Source organism: Megachile rotundata, chromosome 8, assembly GCF_050947335.1.
Source record: "Megachile rotundata isolate GNS110a chromosome 8, iyMegRotu1, whole genome shotgun sequence".
Classification (NCBI taxonomy): domain Eukaryota; kingdom Metazoa; phylum Arthropoda; class Insecta; order Hymenoptera; family Megachilidae; genus Megachile; species Megachile rotundata.
The window spans coordinates 6,540,147-6,567,629 of NC_134990.1; the positions used below are offsets into that span (position 1 = coordinate 6,540,147).

General features: G+C 30.7%; 2 protein-coding genes and 1 long non-coding RNA gene across 8 annotated transcripts in view; 1 reads left to right on the forward strand and 2 right to left on the reverse strand.

The window, feature by feature from the left end:
* The window catches only part of sprt (PDZ domain-containing protein sprite), a 95,217-nt gene that overhangs the window by 63,973 nt on the left and 3,761 nt on the right, over positions 1-27,483 (reverse strand). The window contains exons 1-2 of one of the 5 annotated variants that reach the window (XM_076534611.1): positions 3,974-4,223; positions 3,589-3,631 (exon numbers count right to left, since the gene is read on the reverse strand). The exons of 1 other annotated variant lie outside the window; for it this stretch is intronic. The gene's annotated coding sequence lies outside the window, so the exon portion shown is untranslated. Of the gene's footprint in view, positions 1-3,573; positions 3,933-3,973; positions 4,224-15,365; positions 15,781-27,483 lie in introns of those variants that run through there. 3 more of the 5 variants (XM_076534610.1, XM_076534609.1, XM_076534612.1) reach the window with 3 other exon arrangements.
* On the forward strand, positions 16,014-24,229 carry LOC143265029 (uncharacterized). The gene is made up of 3 exons (XR_013039099.1): positions 16,014-16,745; positions 16,922-17,662; positions 22,701-24,229. It is a non-coding gene; the product is annotated as an uncharacterized LOC143265029 (long non-coding RNA).
* Positions 19,312-26,679, reverse strand: LOC105662798 (uncharacterized). Of its 2 annotated transcripts, none has more exons than XM_012288002.2 (2): positions 26,588-26,679; positions 19,312-21,720 (listed from the first exon to the last, which is right to left on the reverse strand). In XM_012288002.2, exon 2 carries the CDS (start codon positions 21,669-21,671, stop codon positions 20,496-20,498), a length of 1,176 nt encoding a protein of 391 aa, XP_012143392.2. In that variant the 5' UTR covers positions 21,672-21,720; positions 26,588-26,679; the 3' UTR covers positions 19,312-20,495. The 2 variants fall into 2 exon arrangements, with proteins under 2 accessions (XP_012143392.2, XP_012143387.2); XM_012287997.2 differs by lacking the exon at positions 26,588-26,679 and adding an exon at positions 26,189-26,531 and having other exon boundaries at positions 19,315-21,720.

Genomic DNA, 27,483 nt, shown 5'->3' on the forward strand with positions numbered 1-27,483 from the left:
ACAAGCATAAAGAAATCTGATTCATGGAATATTTAAGTTAGTTAGGTTATGTTTAGAAAAAATTTTAATTTTCAAAAAGAGTAAATAGATTTAAATTATAAGTAGATTTGAAGTCTAAATAAGAATAAATAGGTTTGAATGATAACATAATGTATTTAAGTAAAAATCTCTGAACAAACAAATGCATAATTTTTATCATTAAACTTTTTCAATAAATTCTATTCGTAAAAATAAAAAATGTTAATATGGCCTCATATAACCTAGTTAAATTTAATCTAACTGAAAAAGGATAATTTGACCTAATTAATACCGTTAAGGTAATTTCTGTTACTTAATAAGGTACGGATCATTTATACTAATTATTAAAGTAAGGATCATTTGTATTAGTTAACAAAGTAAGGATAATATATACTAATTAATAAAGTTGAATAATTTAAAGTTGAATAATTAGTATATATTATCCTTACTTTATTAACTAATACAAATGATCCTTACTTTTAAAGTAAGAATAACTTAAAAACAGTTACTTTTCAATATAAATAATTTATATTCCCGATATTTAAACCAGTGTGTACATTAAGCATTCACAATGAAAATAGAAAACAGAAAAGAATATTAACGGTTTAATATATTTTTTTATTTTTGTTTATAACAAAGTTTAGTGTTATAATATTGATTAAATAAGATAAGGTAACACAGGATAAATTAAGGTAAATTGTAAAATATGATTATAAGTATGATAATGTAATTTAAATAGAAAAGTCATAAAAATTGTAATGATATTTAAGAAAACAATTTACAACCCCTAAATGGGCGCGAAACATAGGTTGAGAAACACTGTTTCAGGGTGTGTACGCATCACGCTGTATCTTTCATTTATATCGAAGACTTCGTAAAAGTAAAGTTGGCACTTCTTTCCTTCAAAATGCAAAGTGCATAAAAACTTGAAATTATACGGTTTTAAAAATCTGCTACGCGTAGAAAATAATTTAATTCTAAAGATTTAAGTGAATTTAGTCATTCATTATTTTCAATTGAAAAGTTGTTGATAAAATAGAAAACAAAAGATTTGGAACTTTAGAAATTTGTAAAATTTAAAAATTTGATTTAAAAGTTAGATTTAAAAATTTGGAAATTTAGAATTTTAGAATTTTTGGAATTTTTAGGATTTTTAGAATTTTTAGAATTATGGAATTTTGGAATTCTAAAATTTTAGAATTTCAAGATTTTACAATTTTAGACATTTGGGTATTTGGAAATTTATAAATAGGAATTAAAGAATTGAGAGATTTAGAAATTTAAAAATATACAAATGTAGAAATTCAGAAACTTATACATATGTCAGTATTACTCAAAATTTTCAAACTAAAAAATTTCAAAAAATTATGTTTACTTAATCCTACAGTCTTCCTATATCTTTATAACAGCAATACTAATTTCTGTTCCATTATAATTATGTAAAAACCAGTATTTCATATCATAAATAGTTTTATAATTACATAATATACAAATTAAATCAATGACCAAGAATAACAAATTACTCTTACAGACACTTATCTATATTTATTAGTATTTAACATGTATTCCTGTTCACCGTCGTCAAATATTTTAGTCCTTTTTCTCCGTTACCTCAAGTTACTGTACCTTATTTGTCCAGGTTAATTAAACGACAAGACGGTAGAATGTTTTTCCTCGCTAACCGTTACTTCCATATTAACGATCAATTTCGTCAACGTTGCCAAGGGATATTGACGGAGTCTAATTACAAATATATTGACTGTCAACCTTGACCTATAGATAATGCATGGAGAACTCCTGAGTACACATAAGGGAATACACATGTATGTATGTTCAGTAATGTGGTAATTATCCGGTTGGGTTTACGAAAACGAGTTTTTTACATTGTGAACATTTTCTTACCACGGGTATTATTACCTCGATCACAGGAAACGAACGGTAATCATTGTTTTTCTTAACACCCATGCATTGACCTTCTGGAGGTCAAAAACTGAGGTGCCTACAAATGCTGCTTTTCGCTTCCCAATAGAATGTAATGTGACGTCACCTAGATGTAACATATACCTAACTCGAGTAACCTGATCTATACTATATACTGTACTAACCTGTATCTAGTCTATATCTAACCCGAGCTTTACCCGGTTAGTATGAGTTATGGTGGGTTAGGTCAAGGTTAGTCCGGTTAGGTATATGTCAAATATATGTTAGGACGGGTTAGGTATAGGGTTGGTCAAAGTTAGGTCCGGTAAGGCGTATGTCAAATATATGTTAGGTCGGGTTAGGTATATGTCAGTACATGTTAGGTCGGATAAGGCATATGTCAAATATATGTTAGCTCGGGTTAGGTGTATGTTAGCACATGTTAGGTCCGGTTAGGTATATGTCAAATATATGTTAGGTCGGGTTGGCTATATGTTAGTACGTGTTAGGTCTGGCGAGGTATGTGTCAAATATATGTTAGGTGTGTTATGTATAGGTTAATACATATTAGTATACTGGTTAGGTATATGCATAGGTTATGTGTAGGTTAGATATACGTTAGGTCATATTACGTGTGGGTTAAGTATATAATAAGTATCTATTAGATCGCGTTAGGTGTTAGTTAGTTATCGATTAGATCGAGTTAGGTGTTAGTTAAGTATCAGTTAGATCGCGTTAAGTGTAGGTTAGGTTTATGTTGGACCACGTTAGATCGAAGTCATGTGTGGGTTACGTATAGGTTAGATCAGATTAGGTCTGGTTGAATCGGGACGAGTTTCAGACATGTTTCGTGATGGTGTTCATTATGTTAATAGTATTTTAACATTTAATTGGAATATTTATAAAATAAGTAGATGAGTAAAATCTACACTATTGTGTATTTCCAGTTTATTCTATTTTCTGCTATAAATATTAAATTCGTCGTTCTCAAGATTTACGAACTTTCAACCGTCGCGTCCGTTCAATTTTGACCCCCATTATGTAACGTTAGGAAGTGAAATATTTACGAGGACACGCATGGCTTAATGCACGGTATAGTACCCGAAAGGATGATGGGGAACAGTGAATTATACGTGGCCAAGGACCATGACGATCCATGGCACAGCTGTCTGTCAGGTGTGCGCTAGGATACAACCATATTCGAACACCCATCTAAGCCAACCGTGTCTCTTTTTCTTTTCTGCGATTTTAAATCTCACTGTTCTCACAGCTAACAAAATATTCGTGAAATTTTGGAATTTATAAGTGTTCAGGCTGATAAGTTTCAAATTCTCACATATTCAAATTCTCACGTTTGGAAATTTATGTTTTCAGATTATAAAATTTGCAGTGGTAGAAATTTAGGATCTCTAGCATTAAAAAATACAAAATTTAGAGTATTAAGAAATTAGAATCTTAATAGATTTTAAAAACTAAAAAAATAATTACATTTTTGCAATTTTATAAGTACACAATTCTCAAATTTTTATACTTTCATATTTTCTAATTTTTAGATCTTCAAATTCCCACGTTTATAAATTCCTTAATTTTTTAATTCTAAAATTCTGAAATATCCAATTTCTTAAATTGTCTAACCTTTCAGCCGCGTACCTGCGTAAGATTCGTTAACCTTGAATATAACGGCGCGCACGGACTGTAAACAGTAAACAGTGGAAACTGACTTTGGAAGTCAACCTTAAACTGTAAAATACACATCATTATACCTGATAAAATCAAACTTCTAATATAATGGCAATAAAACCGTAACATAAACGTAAGACATATTTATAACGTGAATATTTATTCCACTATCGTAATTCCTTATCTTTCCCAATTTTACAACACAAACACCATATTTCCAATTCCATAAATATTTATTTCACAACACAAACACCATATTTCCAATTCCATAAATATTTTCATTTGGTTGAAACTGAACATAAATCATCACCATGACAAATATATCATTCGATCAAAAAACTCAGATATTACGCACCATTACTTCTTCCGGTTGTTAACGACAAACTAAATCACAGGAAACAAGCCACTTATTTAAACAACAAACACTGAAATAAATAACGAAACAAGTAACACATTAAGACGAATAAAACAGTACACAGAAAATAATTGATTTAACAAAACGAAATCTGTCAATCTTTCTCCGTTCGCGTCGGAAGACAATAACGCTCAATTGTAATTTCGATTTGCAGCTCTCGCGAACTTCACGCACGAACTGAGGCGCGAACAATGTTGTGAACATTCTTTTTAGATAATCACGAGTATGTTTAATTCAGGCGCGAAATTTGAAATGCGTCGTTGCAGACAATTACCGTGTGCCATTTCTCTATTTTCTACTGAGAGTTATGTTTTAGTGAAGACAGAATGAGGACGCTAATATATTTTACATAGAGAGTGAAGGGACAGTGTGACAGATAGGAAGCCGCCATTTTCAGTGCAAATGCGCGCGACTTTCGAAAGCGTGAAATCACTTCACGCATTAAAACGTGAACGTACAAATGTAATATTTTATTTTATCAGTGGAAAGTTAGATGTATATTATATTTTGCATAATTTTTCTTGTAATACTTGATTTATAGCTTGAATAGCGTGTCACTGTTAATATATTATGAAAATATTAATGATACTAAATTATTGAAAAATAAATAAATATTTATTAAAATAATAATAAAATAAATATACTAAAAATAATAACAAAATTAATGTACACAATGTACATGTTATATAGATTAATTGTATTAATATTTTTACTCATAAATATTTACTTCGTTTACTGTTATTTATTGCATATGCTTTGAATAGTAAAGTACAACTTTACTTTCCTGTTTTTACTTAATATTCTAACAGTATACAAAATACTGATCTCACATTATACGTACTTAAAATCTAATAATTGCGAAACTAATAATTCCCCTCAAAGGTTTTCCATGCATCAGAAGTTTTATGATGTGAAGATGAATCATCAAATATGTACTTACAGAGTACGGCGTGTTTATAAAAGAATTGCGGGATTTTATGGACATATAACTCCGTTAGTTTCCGGTGACTAAGTACATATGTGTATACGTAATAATGCATGCGAGGATTCGTCAGTCAACTGTTTAAGTTTCTCTTTCAACACGGGCAACCACCTTTGAGATAAAGAAATTCGCGAAATTTCATTGAGCTAATTATTAAAAGAAGAAAAACTTCGTTGTGTTATAGAAATTGGTATCAGAGCATATCACGGATTAATCACAGTTCAGAATTAATTATTACAGTACAGAGCACACGTTACAGTTTTCCTTTGGTTTGTGCTGTGCTAAATATTGTAATTATCTTAATTATTCTGCAGAGAAATTAACTTTGAAATTAGAACTGTGTAACGATTTTTAGATTGCAAATTTTCTGAGTAACAATTTTGAATATTTGAATTTAGAAAGTTTTCAATTTTTAATTTTCCAACTCATAAAATTTGCAGTTTTCAAATTTGGAAATTTGCATTCTGAAAAAACTACAATAAAATTCAAAACGTTAGGAAATTAGACCATTTGGGTTATTGGGAAATTAGAAAATTCAGAGATTCATAAATTAATAAGATATGAACTTATAAATTTCAAAATTTTCAAATGAGGGAGTGTAGATTTTTTCTAATTTCTATTTTTAAATCGAGGATTGTAGGAATTTTTAATTTTCAGATCTGGAAACGTAGAAACTATTAATTTTCAAATCTAAAATGTAGAAATTTTCAATTTTTAAATCTCAATTGTCAATTCTCAGTTCTCAATTTTTAATTTCCAATTCTCAGTTTTCAATTCTTTATTTTTAATTCTCAGTTTTCAATTCTCAGTTTTCAATTCTCTATTTTCAATTCTCAACTTTCAATTTTCAATTCTTAGTTTTTAGTATTCAATTCTCAACTTTTAATTCTCAATTCTTAATTTTCAGTTTTCAGTTCCCAATTTTCAATTCTCAGTTTTCAATTCTCTATTTTTAATTCTCAGTTTTCAATTCTCTATTTTCAATTCTCACTTTTCAATTCTCTATTTTCAATTCTCAACTTTCAATTTTTAATTTTTAGTTTTTAGTATTCAATTCTCAACTTTTAATTCTCAATTCTTAATTTTCAGTTTTCAATTCCCAATTTTCAATTCTCAGTTTTTAATTCTCTATTTTTAATTCTCAGTTTTCAATTCTCTATTTTCAATTCTCAACTTTCAATTTTTAATTTTTAGTTTTTAGTATTCAATTCTGAACTTTTAATTCTCAATTCTTAATTTTCAGTTTTCAATTCCCAATTTTCAATTCTCAGTTTTCAATTCTCTATTTTCAATTCTCAACTTTCAATTTTTAATTTTTAGTTTTTAGTATTCAATTCTGAACTTTTAATTCTCAATTCTTAATTTTCAGTTTTCAATTCCCAATTTTCAATTCTCAGTTTTCAATTCTCTATTTTCAATTCTCAACTTTCAATTTTCAATTCTTAGTTTTTAATATTCAATTCTCAACTTTTAATTCTCAATTCTTAATTTTCAGTTTTCAATTCCCAATTTTCAATTCTCAACTTTCAATTCTCAATTCTCAGTTTTCAATTTTCAATTATCAATTATCAAGTTTTAATTCTCACCTTCTCTTAATTTTCAACTCTCATTCAACAGTTTTTAAGCTTCAATTTTCATATGTCGGAGTATAAAAATGTTCGATTTTTAAATGTTCGTACCTACAATTTGCAAAAATATTCATTTATTCAGTTTTCACATCTAGAATTCCAGAAATTTTCAATTATTCAATTTTCAAATTTTGAGAAGTAGAAATTTTCTATTCCGAATTTTCAAATGTACGAATCTCGAGATTTTCAATTTTCAATTTTAGCAGTGTGTAAATGTTCGGTTTACAAATCTTGAACTGTAAAAATGTTCTATTCCCACAAAAAGCTGTACCCTACTCGTCGCACCTCGTTCTGTCTTGCTGTACATCTTGTTATCTATTCAATCGCCTCATGACAAATAAGATGGTGACAGAGCTCATCCATTGTGACGTTATAGTCCTATTGTGTGCCATTGTATTGGACCGTTATGGTACTAACAATGACTACAGCTACCGTAAGCCACGTACTTATTCTCTCCTTTATTTGTTCGCTTTTACAGCACATCCTATTACCTATTACATCAATTTTACAGCACTTAAAAGTTGAAAAAGAAAGACGTGCACTAAACTATGTACTCAACAAAATATATATGAAGAATATACAGGGTGGCTCACCACATTTTGCCATCTAGATTTGTAGGTGGGCGCGTAAAGGACATATGAAAGTCATTAATGTTTTCTTAGATGGAATCATGTATTTTTTATTGCATCAGCTGATACTTCTTCATATTCTTTACAAAAAAGTATTCATCTATTTATGTGAAAAAATCATTAGTTTCGGAGATATTTTAATTCTAACTTGTTAGGAAATCGTTACTTTCTGGTCAATATTATGAATTGCCCTAACTGAGCAGCAAATGTTTTTCTACATGCTTGAGAGGTCACGTGTCACCAAACGAATTGTGAGTTTTTGTTTTTTTCTTGTTACGCAGTAACAGTGAAAAGTCTCTGTTACGTTTCTAATACGGTGAATACGGCGATACGGTGAATTATCACTTCATTATGAAGTATTCTAAAGAAGAAAAGATAGACATGTTATCAGTTTATTTTGAAGCTGGGAAAAGTGCTACACATACAGAAGGCTTATACACTACGGAATGTTAGTAAGTCATTAATTTCTCGATTCAGAAAGTGTTCTGATGCAAATGGTCACCACATTGAACCTCTTCTGTAAATAGACATTAAAATTAAAATATCTCCTAAACTAATGATTTTTTCACATAAATATATTAATACTTTTTTGTAAAGAATATGAAAGAGTATCAGCTGATGCAATAAAAATATATGATACTTTTTAAAAAAAAACATTAATGACCTTCATATGTCTTTTACATGTCCACCTACAAAAAACATATACCACTAACATATGCCCCTCTCAAAACCATTCAACTTCATCTGAAACATTGTTTGCTATGAGTAATGATAATGACGCAAATCTAGATGGCAAAATATGGTGAGCCACCCTGTATATTACAGAAATGATTATTACAAATACCTTATAAAGAAGTGTCGAACTATTCATTGCACGAAAATGCAGACAAATATGTGAATGGAAAAATGACAAAATATTTATTACAAATAAATTACCAATGAACGCGTTACAAAATATTTACTTGTATTTCTTACAAGCTAGAAATAAATAACAAAGTATTTCTTCTGAATAAATTACAAATAAATGACAGCTAAATGTGCGTAAAGCACTGTTTACCGACCGCCATATTTGCACATTCTGCGCATGCGCGTTTTGAAATACGCGCTGAAATGATATCCCCACTCCACTTCATTTTTCACGACTATTTAAATTGCTTGTAATATTCCGCCTCTCTGAAAGCAGTTTCTTTGTCAAAGTATTGCCTCTTATTATACTCTTCGTTATAATAATATTCTGAGATCTCGTTATCAATGTTCCTTTTTGCTGCTCCTGTTTCGTAAGAGACCTCTTTTTATTTATGGATACAGATTTATGCTCAGTTATGATACCTTTGTATTTGTGCCAGTACATGTTCGCAGGATTTGCATACGAGCTCATCGTAGTAATGCGCGGAGGACAATAGCCACTTATGATTATGGCTTTGTCAGTTCTAAAGCGTGTACTTACGGTCGAGTCTCGTTATATGGCCATGAATGAATGTACGGAAGTAAACACGGCTAAGTGGAGTGTTACTAGCGAAACAATATCAGTGATGCAGATTTAAATTCTTCTAATTGAAATATTTTAATTTTTGAATTTGAAAGTTTGAAAATTTGAGAATTTGAGAATTTGAGAATTTGAATATTTAAAAATTTAAAAACTTACCATTTTATACATTGACAATATAAAGATCTAGAAGTTAGTGAATTCTTTTAGAAAATATAAGAGTTTGAAAATATGAAAATTTTTGATTTTAAACATTGAAAATGTGAAGATCTAGAAATTATTGAATTGTTTTAGAAAATATAAGAATTTGTAAATTTGGAAGTTGAACAATTTAGAAATTGAAAAATGTAAAAACTTGGATTTAGAATTTTATGAACGTGAATATTCAAAATTTATAATTTCAAAAATTAGAAAATGTTGAAATTTGCAAACTTGCGAACTGGACATTTGAAAACTTGGGGTTTGCATATTTAAAATTTGAAATATCTAGAAATCTAGATATCTGAAAATTTCAAAACTCAATTCAATAATTTTTCAAAATGGGAACGAGTACTTCGAAACCCGAAAAATCTGGAAATTTACTCATTACTAGATATTTAAACAGATTTAGATATTTCGGAAAATTGCAATTAATTTTGCAAATTTGTCAGTTCGGAAGCGTGTGCTTACAGTAGAGTCTCGTTATATGGCCATGAATGAATGTACGGAAGTAAACACGGTAAAAACTTCACAAATTTATAAATTTACTCCACAAAATTAAAAAGCCAAAACTGTAAAAAATTTCAAAATGTCGATACTTAGAAAACGACCTCGTTCTCCATATTATATCTCACCAAACACACACCCAGTATATTCTATTTTTACATTTTCAATGTTACCGCGTTAGAGATCAAGGTGAGAGGTTAAGCGTTTTATTGCGAAATGAAACGTACAAAGCTCTATATCGCATGCGCGGGGCTACTTGTCAACCGCTAGAAACGCGTATTATCAACATTTCTCTTCTCGAGCTGCGATTTATGTTGTACATCCCTCGAGTTTAAGAAAACCTCTTCTCGCGCTCGCTTCGTTTATCCGATTAAATTCTTTACTGCATGCCACACAGTTACTTAAGCTCCTTTGAACGCGCTTTTTTCTTTCCATTCGTTGTAAGTACACGCGTTTCTGTGTGTCAGCCTCGAAGAAAAAATCTTACCGTGATTGAAAACTCTTTGACGGAACCTCTCACACTGGGAACTGTCATTTTCTTTTATCTGCTTTCTTGTATTCTTGCTTTAAGCTTTAAACGTTTATTGCGCTAAACTGAACTTTGACGAATTAAAAGACCCACAATTCAAAAACAAGAAGCATACAATTATCTCATTTAATTCCGATATTCCCAAAAATATGATTTCAATCCTTTACTTTGAGGGCTATTATCACCCCTTCAATGTGAACAATAAGCGATGTAAAAAATGTGTCAAATATTTTCTTGAAAACTATCTTTGACATAAGTTTTATTGATACCGGTGTGTACGGTATGATATGATCATACCGTTTAGTAAACGACTTGTAAGTTGTTCACTAAAATATATAAATTACGTATTAACCTCTTCCCATACTTTGACAAGTCTCACTTGTGACGCACTTACAGCTCAAGTATGACAAACCTTACTCAAATTTTGAATACTCTTCAATTTGAAATTTAGGTCCAACTATAAGTTGCATTATCAAGGATCCCTGAATATACAGGGTGGCATACCACATTTTGCCATCTAGATTTGCGTCATTACTATTATTTTTAGCAAACAATGTTTCAGATGAAGTTGAATGGTTTTGAGAGGGGCATATGTTAGTGGTATATATTTTTTGTAGGTGGACATGTAAAGGACATATGAAGGTCATTAATGTTTTTTTTTTAAAAGAATCATATATTTTTTATTGCATCAGCTGATACTCTTTCATATTCTTTACAAAAAAGTATTAATCTATTTATGTGAAAAAATCATTAGTTTTGGAGATATTTTGATTTTAATGTCTATTTACAGAAGAGGTTGAATGTGGTGACCATTTGCATCAGAACACTTTCTGAATCGAGAAATTAATGACTTACTAACATTCCGTAGTGTATAATCTTTCTGCATGTGTAGCATTTTTCGCAGCTTCAAAATAAACTGATTACATGTCTATCTTTTCTTCTTTAGAATACTTCATAATGAAGTGATAATTCACCGTATCGTCGTATTCACCGTATTAGAAACGTAACAGAGACTTTTCACTGTTACTGCGTAACAAGAAAAAAACAAAAACTCACAATTCGTTTGGTGACACGTGACCTCTCAAAGCATGTAGAAAAACATTTGCTGCTCAGTTAGGGCAATTCATAATATTGACCAGAAAGTCACGATTTCCTAACAAGTTAGAATTAAAATATCTCCTAAACTAATGATTTTTTTACATAAATAGATGAATACTTTTTTGTAAAGAATATGAGGAAGTATCAGCTGATGGAATAAAAAATATATGATTCCATTTAAAAAAACATTAATGACCTTCATATGTCCTTTACACGCCCACCTACAAAAAAATATACCACCAGCATATGCTCCCCTCAAAACCATTCAAATTCATCTAAAACATTGTTTGCAATGAGTAATAATAATGATGCAAATCTAGATGGTAAAATGTTGTGAGCCACCCTGTATAATACTCAGAACATTTCAATTTTCTTTTTTCGTTTTCATGTTATAGTCCTGAATTAGTCTTGACTGACACATCTAAATAAATGGCACAGGAAGGGGTTAAATCATTCACTAAATTGCTTACTGAAACGTACTAATTACATATTAAATCATTTACTAAGACATCAAGGTTAAAAAAAATACCCGAACTGTATCCACTACAAGTTAGAACGTGATCACTGTAAAAAAGAGTATAGCTGACCAGCTATTAGACCCCGGATAACCGTGAGACTGTTACAAACCGGAGTATTTCCAACAATCGACCGTTTGATGACGTTCTATACACTTATCGAGAATATTGCTTGTTACAGCGCCGCTTTTTCTCATTCCAGCAAGTAACAAGTAACTTCGTTTAGTTCCTCAGAAATAAATTGCCTTGAAAGCAGAATGTAAGAAATGGATGAAGTTAGAAGTACCAACCAAGCCTTTTTTTCCCGTGTACCGCATAACTGTTGCTCTGAATGAAACGTCGGAAAAACAGGAACACTTTTCGCATTGTACGCTCTCCAATTATCATTCGTTCTACAAGGGAAGAAAGAACGTTTAACGCGAAAAAGTGAATTCCTAATTTCGTGTGTACTTCGTTTCTGCAAACATGCCAATTACCTCGCGTCGGGTGATTATTTACTTAAGCGATTCCTCGCCGATTTTTATGATTCGTTGTCATCACTGTTCTGAACATTTCTTCTCTGTATCGCCTATTTATGTGTTTGTTGATTTTCGACTTAGCTTGAGAAAATCAAGGTTGAATATCCCCTGCGTTCTTTAGCTATGTTAACAATACTTTCGTTAATTATTTACTTTGGTGATTCATCACCGATATGAATGACCTTAAAATATGTTGTCAAGATCACTGTTCTGAACATTTCTCCTCTATACATATCACTGCCTATTGCCTTTCGTTTTTGAGATATTTGCAAAAATATCCGAGTTTGCCTCCAATTGGTTGGAGATGAAATATCAAACTTTATTCTCGATTATTAGAAACAGAAATTGCAAAAGTGTCTATATGAAAAAATGGAATTCTTGTATTGAAATTGTGCTTCAGAGAGAAAAATTCAGCAATGTAACTGGAATAATGCTCTTTCTGAGTTCCATATTGTGGAATATTGGCTCTTGTCTCGTGCCAATAATGTTCGACGTTTTTAGTATATGCACCACTGAATCGATGAAATTCAACCGTGGTTCACAGTTTAATGTTTATATCCTTCGCTGAGGCAATTATAACATTTCCATCGATCCGATATAACTGTAACCTGGTTTAATCCACTTTTTAATTACACGAAGCAAGGTCTCAGACGATCTACCCGAAATTGGTTCGATGAATGAACGTTTGGTTATTCGTTCGACGCTGCTAAAAATCCATCATCCACTAAGACGTAGGAATATTACATTTACGATTTTCAATTTTTGCCTCGTTATTAGGTTCGCACCTCTACTTGGGCCGAGGTTTTTCACATCCATAAACGCGTAATGCAAAATTAGTAAATATATTGATAACGATGTGTATATAGAAATTGATTTGTTATCACGAATTAGTATTTACTAATTTAGAAATTTGGAATGTAGAATTTAAGGGTTTGAAAATTCAGAAATTTAGAAATTGAAAAGTGTAGTATTTGCAAATTTAAAAATTTGAAAATTTGGGACTATAGGAAGTTGCAAATTTAGAAATTTGGAAACTGGCAATTTGGAAATTAAAAATATGGGAATTGTCAATTTAAAAATTTGGAAACTTGAGAATCTAGGAATTTGGAAATTTGGAAACTTGAGAACTGACAATTTGAAAATTTGGAAACTTAGAAATATGACACTGCGAATTTAAAAATTATTACTCGTCAAAGTCTTCAGTACCAACAATTATGATGATCATATGAAATGTTTATAAAAAGAAAAAATTTCACATTCACCTAAATACTAACATGTCACTAAATACATTTTATTAAACCAATTCACTCCAAACACTAAATAAATGTTACAGCTTTCTGTTATAAATTATAGCCGTATTTAGTCATAAATCTCTGTAACATTCAAGTTCCCCCGTCGAATACGAGATAACTGTATAGAAGCAGTTCCAGGAATTGGTGTGGATAATTCAATGTCTATTAAGCATGGAATACTGTATGTCTTACTGATAAGACTATGTTACATGTTCAATGCGACTAGTTTTGCGTTACTATTGACAGTCAGAATGTCTGCATCCATTACTAATTGAATTAGATAAACTCAGAGATATTCTGACGTAATAGATAGTTACTTGGTAGAATGTTATCAATCTGAGACACTAACTAATAGACATATGTAACAGTAGGAAGTAATATAATTACTTTTTCTACTTATGACCTTGAGTGACCATAAATGTCTTTATATCTCGTGTGATTAAATATATCTTGACTTACTCTTTCGTATCATATAATAAATGTCAGTTTATTTCACCACTGGTATCTAGTAAGTTCTCTCCATTTAGCCATGTATCACATCGTTAGGTCCAATCATAGGAGTAATAAGATTATTTATAATTACACGAGTGATGGTCAACCACAGGCCACACTGAACACTGGTGGAGATCTAGGTATTACCTTCTCGTCCATTTTATGTTTTACGATACGTTACATAAATATTTCTTGTAGTTTAAAGTCGTTGGCTCTTATCTGCAGGGTCTCAAAGATTTTTAACAACACTGACACTCTCAGAACGCTATACTGCCAACTAATTAAACCTATTTTAGAGTACGGAAGTTCAATCTGGTCTCCGTAGTATGACTGTCGCGTTAACGATATCGAATGCGTCCAGCAGAAATTTTGAAGGCACGCTGCCAAGCACAGTGGTTGTCCCATGCCGTTTCATTCTCACCACCACGATTTCGTTCTTAATAATTTAAACCTCCAAACGCTACGCGCTGGAAGAAAAATGCTCGACGTTATATCCTTTGGTAAAATAATGAAAGGTACGATATCTTGACCGATGATGATCCAACATTCCTCTTCTCTAATACTCTCAAGTTGCCTAGGAAATTACGCTTTAATTCGTAGCGAACATCCGAGTGCTAATTACGGTTATTTCTGTTGCGCAAATCGAATCGGAAATTCTGTTAAGTTTGTTCATCTCAATATCGATATTCTTGAAAACTCTGTAGCATCCTTCAATCGTTAGTCGACCTTTAATTCTTAATTATATCTTCGTGTTGATACGCGGCACGTATGTTTTATAATGTTTGTTGTTCGTTTTATTAAATTTTAATCTGTCTCTTATTTTCTCTGAAATTATGTTAAAACTGCATGACATGTTTAACTTTTCCTACATTATATTTTTTCTACGTCGAAAGAAATTAACCTTCTTTATAAATAAACTGTATTTAGTTAATTAATTAATATTAATTAATTATATTTAGTCATAAATTAGTAATAAATATAATTGAAATGTATGTTACAAGAAATTAATGAATTGTATATCAATAGCTATTTACAATTAAATATATATTTAAAAATGTGTTTAATAATAAATATATTATACATTTATTTATTATTATTAGTTTATTATTTATTAATTATTTATTTGTAATTAAATATGTTTATATTCATTTATAATATATGTACATATAATTAGCATTATATTATTATTATTATTGTCAGTACTATTACTATTAGTGACATCATCATAACTATTATTATTATGTCTTCAGTATGTACATATAATTTTTGAAGATTCACCATCAACTTCCTTCTCCAACGAATATCACACATACACCAAATTCGCATTTTTCATGAAATTTACATTCACTATAACATCTGAATTGTCAGAAAGCAATATAACTACCGTGGCATTTTATTTTTCATACTTGTTATTTGCAAAAAGTTAATTAACTACCTTATAAACACCTACTAAATTACCTTATGCAAAATAACGATGTATCACCATTTGATCGTAATATTATATTAATATCACTTTTACAAAACGTTCCAAGTATATTTCACCATCCCTGCTGATCACAACAATATACACCTCGCGAATGAAAATAAAACGTGTTTGTATGCGATAGCTCGAAGCTGTTATATCCTGATACACGTATTTACGAACCGGTCCGACTGCTATGATCATACGTTGGAATTGTCGTAATAACTCTAAAACGAATAGCTTGCTATTTAACAATTTTACCACCGGTTGATTTATAAAACTTGTCGGAGGCATAATTTTCTCTTCCCACAATTATGACGTTACATGTTTCGATCGCTAACCACGCTCAGCTCATTAATAAACATTTCTAATTTCTTTACAATCGTCTCTCACCTTTGTCTATTTTTCTTAGTTTTCTTCTTTATTTTTTGCTATTTTTGATAAAATATAATGAAGTATTTGTAAATATTATGAAATATTTAGTCCACAGTTTTGATATATGGACAAATTTTAATTTCAAACATCCAAGCTTAAAAATTTTATTCAAATTAATTTTAAATCATCTTCTAATTTTTCATATGTTATAATTACCGTATTTTCCATAGTTACAGAAGTAGATGGCAGATATTACTGCACGCGTTTGAAGCAAGCTAAATCCATTAGTAACTTTGATCTGAAATAAGTACAGAATAAATGGACTGCAACGGATTAATCACGCAGTACAGGAAATTGAATGAAACATATACTTACAGTTAAATTGAATGTCTATCTCTAAAAAAACTAGCTAAGTACATTTATGAATAAAGAGACTGATCGTGGCTGTAATGGGCAAGCTGCGAGCAATCTATTAGGCGTAATAAGTAGCGAAATGAATACGCTACTCAAAGTGTCATCATCATTTCAGCCGTTTATGTCGAAAGTGAGGCAAATCCGTTTCTTGTTATCGCGAGATATTTAAGGATTTATATTTCAATAAAATTAAAAATTTGTGATACTGGATAATATATGTTTATTATCCAATAATGTTTAAAGTACTGGCTACAAAGAAATTAAAGTTTCATTCCTGTATTGGGATTATCTTATAGGCACATTACTGTTTGTTTCCGTCGCTGGCTACTTTTCTATGTTCGGCAAACTTCGGTCAATATCGGAACTATACAAATAAACGGAAGTGCGAACTCGAGGCATTCGCTTATTTAGGGAGTTTATTGTAAGTTCAAACACTTTTCTTAACCATCTTCAGACACTTCAGCCATAGAAATTTACTGTTTTGACTATTTTGACTATCAAGCATAATTTACAATAATTTACTGGTTTAATTGATAATAAATTTCAAACGCGGAGGAGGCGAGTGAAAAACAAGCGCTGTGATTGAGGTAATCGACGAAGATCAAACCTGTTATATTGTTGACAATATTAATGCGTTCCAATTTTTCAATTACCATTCCTTTATTTCATACAACTTTTTCCATCATATTCGTGACATTTTCCACATTAAAATGAAATCAAACACGACGTAGTTTAGCGCATATTTACTTCTAATAACTTAAAGCAGTAAAATCCTCGAAGTCAAAGGCATAGAAGTCTACGACTTCAACTGTCAAACGTATCACGTGATTTTCCGGATAACACCGAAGGGAAACGAAATTACCCGACGTGTCATTACTCATCCGCTTACCGTCAATCTTACCACAGTAAAATCTGGGTGTAAAAGAAACGCTTCAAACTACGAATAAATATGTCCTGAATTACGTCACATCTAATCTTACTTTAAAAAGAAAAATATCACACATACTTCAATAAGAATTTCATAAAAAACAAATTTCAAACAAAAAAGTATAAAAGTTTTATTCTTGAATTAATATTATGCTGCGAATAAGTTACTGTTTACGTTCGATCATTCGGTGATTTTCGGCAAACTTCGGTCAGTATCGGGATTATAAGTGTAATCGAAAGTTTAGACGCGAAGGAGTCAACTATAATTTATATTTACGCTTTCGTTAGATGCGTACAAACAAAGAAACGTTTATGGCACGCAAACTTACATAATTCGAGGATGCACGACAAAAAATATATTCAGAAGATATTTACCGTTCCTTTTAATGACCAAGAAACTTGATTCTTTCACCCTGTGGCAAGAAGAAAACGAACATATAGCGCGCTATAAATTTAAGTAACGGTGTATCGTTACATGCAAAAGTCAAATAATCGTTTGTTTTTTGACTTTATTACTACAGATGTTTTATTCGTTCTTCCAGTGATGATTAATTATAGCAACAAGGTATCGTGTAAGGTAGGTGATCTCATTATTGCATGTGTAACAATCGGATTGGTTAAAAATAGTATTGTTATATATATGTGTAGAGGTCTTTTGTGAAATGACGATTGTTTTGTTTGGAGACTTGGATATTTGAAAATGTGGGAATTAGAGGATTTGGAAATTGGGGAGTTTTGAACTTCGGGAATTTAAAAATTCAAAAACAGGAAATATGAAAACTTAGAAATTCTAAAAGTTAGGCAATTGAAGACTTGCAAATTTGGAAATTTAGAAATTCAGAAATTTAGGAATTTGCAAATTTAGAAAAATAGAAATTTAGGAATTTGAAAATTTAGAAAAATAGAAATTTAAAAATTCAGAAATTTAGGAATTTGGAAATTTAGAAAAATAGAAATTTAAAAATTCAGAAATTTAGGAATTTGGAAATTTAGAAATTTGAATATTCAATAATTTGGAAATCCAAAAATTTGAAAATTAATAACTTTAGAACTGAGAATTATAACAAATTTCAAAGCTCCAGAAACTTCTATAATACCTTTTTTTCCTTGATGTCTAAGTACTCGCATTTTTCTCATCAATCAATTCAGTACTATGTGAAACCTTATTAAGTTGTAAGTATAAAGAAATCGAGAACAAACGAAAGGTTTTAACGGCGATATAGATAAGTATCTATAACCATAATTTTCGAATGTTAGTTTTAACCCTCGGTGTATAACTAAACTTCCTGCAACTATCGACCGAGCCTATGCACCGGAAGCAGGATATTGCAATATGTATAATTGGCAACACCTGCCAACAAACGCCTTCGAGCCTTACCTTGTAATCTTATTCTATGAAGCGTCTAAGTTATTTGATTCTGCATTCAAATTCTGACGGCTAAAAATAATTAAAGAGAAATTTTAATTGTTCGTTATCTATGAACTCGTGGGAATTATTGCGCCCCGTTAATAAATTTATTATAAGCTATAGAATACGCTGTGGAATATTTTATGAGAGACCTTTATTGTGAACAGTATTTGAAATTTAGAATAAACGTTGGGTTATTTAAACTGTGATTTAATGAAAATTGATTTTTTTAATGATATACGGTAGTTGTAAAAGTTTTACATTAATTTTTATATTGGGAATTGATTTAAAACTGTTTTTAAGAAAATTTACAAATATTTATAAATATTACAAATGATGTTGAATTTTTAAATATTTATAAATATTATAAATATTGTAAAATTCACAAATATTGCAGAATAATGAATATTGTAAATTATATGCATGTATTATAAATATGTTAATTAATTTATTAAATCAAATTATTAAATTAAAAGTATTTAAAAGTATTTAAATGTATTATTAAATTAAAAATATTTAAATATCTTCTTTTAAGATAATTCATTGTTGCATGATTTCTTCTTTTAATACAAAAAGTACATTTTTGAATTTCTGCAAATAAAAATAATAGAAAATCAGCAATAAACAAATATTTTCAACTAAAAAAATTTATTTAAACAGAAATTACATAACATTATAAATTTGAAAATTTTTAAATTTATAACAAAATATTGTAATTACAGAAAAATGAAAATATTTCCAATGATCTCATTAATTCTAAAGTCGTTATGAAACTTATTTACATCTTCAAAACTCTTACAAATAAAAATAACAAAAAAATGTGTTCCATTAAAAAATTTATGCAAAGAAAAATATAATATTTTAGATTTGTAAGATGTAATAAAAAATAGTAATTATAAAAAATAAAAAATGTTTTTTATTACATTAGTAAGCATGATGCCTGCAATTCTTTTGTGTTTAAAAGAATACAATTTCATATTATACTATTTTACAATTTTTGCATAGTTGCAACACAGAATTAATACAAATTATTATAATATCCAATTATATGATATTACAATAGTAATGTATTATATAATATAGTTTTCATTTGTTTCTATGTAAAATTCATTTGTATCAAATTGAAATAGAGAGTATGTTTAGATTTTAACATATTACACTGATTATATATTCTAAATTTTAGGTTATGTCCAAATAGATTATATGTTTACGACATATTGAAATTTGTGACATCACGCGCATGCGCAAACCGCAATAAAATTTTTCTGTTGATGGACATACACATTAGGTTCACTTATTTATTAGATTATTAGTTCCATTTAGTTTATACGGTTCACTTATTTATTAGGTTATTAAGTTCACTTATTTGCTAGGTTATTAGTGTCATCTACTTATTATGTTAACTATTAAATCCATGACATTCAATCTTCTGCTACAAAATTATTTATCATTATAAAAATTTCTGCTCTAAAAAATCATTTTAAAATTTTTTTCCAATGAAAAACTCTTTCAGGTAGTAATTTTATCTTTAATAAATCTAATCATTTATTTTTTTGACATTTAACTATTTTTTTATTGAACAATATTTTCTATATTCAACAAAATTATTTATAATTTGTAATGCAAAATGCTTTCCAAGAAAATTAGTAACAGATCTATACACAATTTCATATGTTAATTACATTTATGGCATTCAAAGTAATAATATAATTCTTATAAAAAATAATCTTGTAAAAGACATGTATAAAGAATGTATACGAAGATGTATAAAAAATATATATAAAAGAAATTGTATAAGGAATAATTATAAAAATATAAAAATGTGTATAAATTGAATAAAAACTCTAAATAAATGGAAAATAAGTACCACTGAGATCAATAATCCTTTGTTAGATACCTTCTAATAGCTTTCTAATTACCCTACGACGAGATTCAAACAATTTTGAGTCAAAATAAACAAAAATGTCAGGAATTTAATCATTAACCTAATATTCTACCGTTTTTAATTAAAAATTCTCCGTTCCTCTTCCGTAAGAGCACTTTTATCAATAAAACCCCCAACGTTCGTGACATGCCGTTCCAGCAACAGTTTCCTTTCCTCCTTAACCTCCTCCAACCTAACATTTTCCCGCCTTTTTTCTTCCCTAGCAGCGTCCTCCATCTTCTGAATCTCCTGCCATCGAATCCTTCGCCTAGTTTCAATCAATCGATCCAGTTCTTCCCTATACTGTGCCTGCATTCTTCTCCTAGCTTCAGCAGTGAGTTTCGCTACCCTTTCGTCCTCCATCATCTTCCTCATAACCTCTTCAGCGAACAACTTATCCAGTTCCACAAACCGTAACTTGCACCTTTCCGAAAAAAGCATCTGCTCCTCCAAATCAGTCGCCAGTTCCTCCTTCATCCTCTTCCTCCTCGCTCTCTCTTCCTCCTCCCTGATCAACAATTCTCTCCTCAAATCCTCCGTCATCAGTTCGTTCATCAGCGCCTCCCTCTCCCGTTTCTGGGTCTCCGTACACGTCAGCGTTTTCGCGACTTCCAGCAAAAATTTCTCCCGTTTTTCCCTTTGCTCCCGACGGAGCACTCTGACCCTCTCCTCGCGTTCGTCCACCTCCCTCAAGTACCGTTCGTCCTCTTCCGCTTTTATCGCCTCCGCCTCCGCGTGCTCCTGTCGACGAATCTCCCTCATTTCCTCCAGTATCAAACGTTCCCGCCTGCTGCTCTCCATCATCTCCATCTTCCTCGACTCTGCCTTTGTCTTTTCACGCTGTTCCTGTATTTCGTCCACCTCGACCAGGATCTCCCGCTCTCTGCGGGCCTCCCGCATCATCCACGCTTTTTCCTCTTGCTTTCTTTTCATCTGCTCGCTCAGCTCCGTTCGGTACTCCTCGGATTTCTTCCGGGTCGCGACCCGCTGTTGAAGATCCTCTTCCAGGACCGCCTGTTGCTCCAGCAACATCAGCTTCGAGGCCGCCTGTTTGCGTACGTGTTCGATGTAGCGCTCCGTGCGCCGCTCTAAAAGCTGCGTCTCGAGCTCCTTCGCGATGTAAGCTCGTCGCAGCTTCGCCTCGAGATCGCTGATCTCGTCGTACGATTCTCGATTCCGGTTGCTTCGTCTTAGCCTGCCGATGAAATCGCTCGTCGTTTCGACGGTGTCCCGGTGAGACGCCGATTCTTCCATCCTTCCAGCCGGATTTTTCAATGATGTCGCTAATGTGCCTGGCTGGAGCCTTGAAAAGGTACACGCAAAGAATTTCTGTTACTTTTCAGTGAATCGGTGAACGTCGTTTCGGTTTAACGACTCTGGATTTTTGATTTGGTGACAACGATGATGGTCACAGGTATGCACGCTGTTAATTGTGAGGTGGGTAATGTGGTTCTTTTGTATGTGATAATTGAGGGGGGCAAATTTAAGTGATGGGACGAATATTGTGATGTACGGAGATATGGGAGGATGTTTGAGATTGGAATCACTGATTTTGTTGAAATTTTTTACAGTTGTGGAGGACATTGTGTGGAATTATTTTGTGAAATTGTAGAGCGCAACTCTTTGAAATAAGAGAGAGACTTATGTTCAATTTTTTGATAATTTGTATTTAATTGTTCAACAAATGTTATATACAATATAACTTTGCAAAAGTTATTTATAATCTAACTTTTCGGATTACTAATTTTCGAATTTACAGATCTCTAGTTACTCAAGTACTAAGAATTCTAAAATTTACAAATTCTAAAATTCTCAAATTTTCAAATCGTAAAATTTATAGATTTCCAAGTTTCTAAGCTTTCAAATTTTCGAAGTTCCAAATATCTAAATTGAAATATTCAAAAAATGTTAAACTTGTATATCTCATATTTGCAAATTTCAAGAACACAATTTCCAATTTTCTAAATTGCAAAATTTCAATTGTCACAATTAAAAAATTTTTAAATTCTGAAATCTAAGTTACACAATTTAATTGTCACAATTAAAAAATTTCTAAATTCTGAAATCTAAGTTACACAATTTCGAATTTTCAAATTACTTAAATTTCCAAATTTAAAAATTTCAATTTCCATTCAAATTAAAAATTTTCAAACTTACAAAATTTCTAATCTTTACAAAAATCTAAATTTTCAAGTGATCCATTAAAACTAAAAAATACGATTAAAATGATTTAAAACGAGACACTACTTGAATCCAGAATTACATAAAATTTACCTGTTACAGATAAACACTAACATGCGTTAATTACTGTGATTTAAGGATTAACAGTTGGCTCGCGTGTTCAAACTTGGGCTGATCCAAATTGCCGTGCGAAAATTCTCAAAACGTAATCAAGTCCCGTAAGGAAAAACCAATTGGACGTACCGTTAATCCAATAATTATTTTAACCTCCAGAGCAATGTTAACCGTTCTACTAATTAACCAACGCGAAATACAGCTGCTACTTTTATTTCTTTCTACTGGGTGTCCTAACTTGACCATCTTTCATATCTTGTTTGTTTCTTATAACAGAAGAAAATGTCAGATGAAAACAATTTGTTCAAACGTACAAATATTATGGTGTTTAAGACATTTTTCTCAAGGTCATTTTTCCCGAGATTTCACGGTCATTAAAGTTTTTAAATGGGATAATATATTTTCATCAGCATGGCATAACTGAGGTAAAGACGAATTCAACGACCTGTAATACTATGACTTTCGCGACCTTGAAATACAAGGAATACATAAAAGCTAGATAACTGAGTACAAAGTAAAATAAATTATAAAAAGATTAACGGAGGAAATCCGTGGTAGTGCAGGTATTTGATGGCCTGCACGTTCACCAGATCTAACACCTTCAGATTTTTTTTGGGGTGCGATTAAATCGATAGTTTATAACGACATTCCAACAACGCTGGAAAACAGGAAAGAACGTATTAGAACTGCATGCGTTAATATCAATGAACAAGCTATAAAAATCGCTAGAGACTCGTTCATTAGTCGTTTAGAAAGTAGCGAGACTGCCAGACATCATTTTGAGCACTTATTACAATAAAATTTCCTCCGTTGATCTTTCTATCAGTTATTTCACTTTGTCCATCAGTTATCTAGTTTTTATGTATTTTTTCTACTTCAAGGTCATGCGAAGGTCATAGTCTCATAGGTCGTTGAATTCTTGATCTCAGTTATCGAACCACACTGATAAAAATATATTATCCCATTTAAAAACTTTAATGATCTTGAAATTTCAGAAAAATGACCTTGAGCAAAATTTCTTAATTACCATAACATTTGTACGTTTGAACAAAATAATGTTTTCCTCTAATATTTTATTCTATTATAAAAAATAAGCAAGATATTCGAGATGATAAAGTCAGGTAAGACACCCAGTATATCAGATTAATTAATGGGTTGGCCAGATGCTATATCAATTTAGTCTAACACGAAGAATGTCGAAGAAGAATAACAAATAAGAACTAACGATTTCCATGAAACATGTACTTAAATCAGAGAACAAATAAAGCATTGCACAAGAAGCTCTGTAAATTGCTTCCTAGACTGCTGAACGATTAACAACTCTACTTAACGTTCGCTTGTTCTGTCAAGTGAGAAGTTTTCTGAGTTGTGGATTCTTTGAGCATTTCAGAAGTTTTGAATTTTAAATTGTACCATTTTTTTAATTTTGCAGTTTTTAAATTTTTAAGGTGAGGATTTTGAATTTTGAGAATTTTAGAATTTGTAATTGTAGAACTTTTTAATTTAAACTCTAAACTCTAAACATTTGTACAAAACTGTATACTTTATTTGCCTAATTAATACAAAATTATTAGTACACACAAACTTATTCACTATACTATATACACCAATAACTACAATTTCCTATCATATTTTACTGTTTTCACGTGTTATTGTTTATACTTCATAATTAAATATTATTGTCCAAAATAATTATTTATTTCAACCTTATTTTATCCTTTCATCATTTTCTTTAAATATAAAATATAAACTTCCTAAATAAATCAGATTATTTAAAATGAAGTCATAACTTAGTATGTCATTGTATAACTTACCCTATTCACTAATATTGCAAATATTTACATAAATATTCTAAGTACTCATAAGGAATGAATTTAGAACGTGTACTACCAGAAACATGTAGTTTCACACCTAATTCAGTAAAACTGCACACAAATTTGAATTTAAACGAACGTTTTTCCTAGCAAATATGTACAACAATCGCATAACCTACAAATTTAATGTTGCGTATCAGACTCACATATACCACCATTAATGTTACCTTATAATGTCGAATTAAAATGATTCATAAATTTAGATTAGATGAAATTATCTGCACTGTTAAAGAGATGCATATCTTGCATATATACATATACAATTACAATGGTTGTACTCAAGAGATCTCTTCTTGAAAATATGCGACAGACGCGACTTTGATTAGTTTCAAAATATCATTGATACCTGTATTGATAAGCTACAATATACGACAAACTTGTGGGTAACGTGTTAACGCATAAATCTCGTTTCTAGAACAAAAGGCGGGTGCGGATGTGAGGTTATGTTAAGCGTTGTAAATTTCGGGTCTCTGTTAGTGGTTGGAAAACCTCGACTGCGATTTAAGTGACGTTATACTCGGTAGCTGCTAGATTTTACTGTATTTATGACTGTAAATAAAAAAGGCCGACGGAATATTAAATAATTGTATTTTCTTATATAATATAGCGTTTGACTAATGTTTAAGTACTCAATTTTTACTTTTAAATAAGTCCATCATTATTAAAAAATAATATTGTAACATTACGATAAAAATATCCGTTCCAACGGTTAAAGTTATAAAATATGGAAGCTTTCGTTTGGGCATAATTGACCACGCACTACGATTCAATTCATATAACGGTTCGTAAAGTGTTACTTTGATTCCTATTTTATAAATACACTTAATATTATTAGGTTTCCAGCTATTATGCTCTTACTAATGTCTGGTAGCAAATGTATCCATTATCGAATAACTGAATACATTTATGGCAATTGCACTTTTATTGTAGTATGCTTATGTACACGTGCAGTATGAAATTCCTCAGCGGCCTTTATAACACATGTTTGGAATCTGGGGGGTATAGAGAGGAATAAGGCAACATGGCCATTTAGAGGGTTCAATGACATAAAGTATTTTTCGCAATATTGAAAATTTTAGAATTTACGGATTTAAGAAGTTGGAAAGTTAAGAATTTGCAAACTTTGGAACATGGAAACTTGAGAATTTGAGATTTTGAGAATTTACAAATTTTGGAATGTGGAAATTTTAGTATTTGGAGATTTGGAAAATTTCAAATTTGAGAATTTGGACATTCAAAAATTTGAATAATTGAGTATTTGGAAATTTAGGAAATTTCAAATTTGAGAATTTGTAAACTTGAGTGTTTGAAAATATGAGAATTTGGTGTTTACCAATTTAGACATTCAAGAAATTAAAAATTTAAATTAAAAATTTAAATATTAAAAAATATGGAATTTTGTAAATTTTAAAATCTTAAAACAATCGTCTTGAAAAAAAATATGTCACCCAGAACTACAATATCAATTTCAATCTAACAACCTAACCTACAAAAATTATTGTCGCAACGCCATCTTAATTCAATAATTTCTTTACACACTTTCCTTTCTGTATGCATAAATTTTCGTATCATTTTTAACCTCAAAAATCAGTATCTAATAACCTTCAAAATTACTTTGCACACTTCCACAAGAATAAAACACTTCTTCCACTGTCTACTGCACTAAACTATCACATCCTGTAAGAATCATTCCTCACTTTTAATTGTTGACGCTTACTATCATCGTTATAGTTAAGTATAGAATTATTGACATAACGCTGCATATCGTAGAGCTTCCACACGTAGAAAATCATTCTAGAGCCTCGTAAACGGTAAATATCCCGCTATAATTAGCAATTGGACTTGATTCATGACTGACATACAGTCTTGAAAGCGTAAAAGATAACACGATCCAGAGTTACGTTACACTTGCGTTGAATTTATGCATTTCGAACAGCCCGAGCAATATAATTCAATAAAACGAAAATCGTTTATAGTTGCGCGACTTGGTAATCGGTTTACCTGACGATTAATCTTCTACTGTGATTTTGATCGGTCCCACGGGCGGGCAACCTATAATTTACATTCGTATTGCGAGCGTGGAAACCGGAACTTTAAATTTCTTGTTGGATGTGTTCGCGTGAAACGTCGGCTAAATTCATACGCCGGTGATGTCTAAATAAAGATACGTATTATTTGTGTTGCAACGTAATTTTCTTGTATCGCCACAGCATAGTTTTTATTTTCAACTAGCAATGCAGCGTGATTTTCTTCCTATATTCCAATGTAAATTTCTTCTTTAACTTGTTGGATTAAAATACACTTCTGCAAGTAGTATCTGCACAGCATAATTTTCTTCTTTCACCTTTTTTCTTTCACAAGTTGCATCACCACAATTTTTTTCTGTAATTTGTATCGTTCCAACATAATTTCTATTTAGAGTTTGTAAAATAGTGTAATTTTCTTCTATAATATGATGGATTAAAATATTTTCTTCTGCAAATAGTGTCTGCGCAGTGTAATTTTTTTTTTCACTTTTTATCTTCTGTTAATTGCATCTCCACAATTTTCTATTTTAATTTGTATCATTGCAACATAATTTCTATTTATAATTTGTAAACTAGTGTAATTTTTTTTTAAGTTATACTATCATGATCTAAATTTCTTCTTTAACATGATAGATTAAAATATTTTCTTCTAGAAGTAGTGTCTGTGTAGCATAATTTTCTTTTTTCCCTTTACATCTTCTGCGAGTTGCATCTTCACAATTTTATTCTTTAATTTGTATCGTCACAACATAACTTTTATTTAAAGCTTGTCATATAACATGTATTCTTCTTCAAGTTATATCACCACAATATAAATTTCTTCTTTAATTTGTTTCAAAATATCTATTTCTGCAAACAGTATCTGCACAA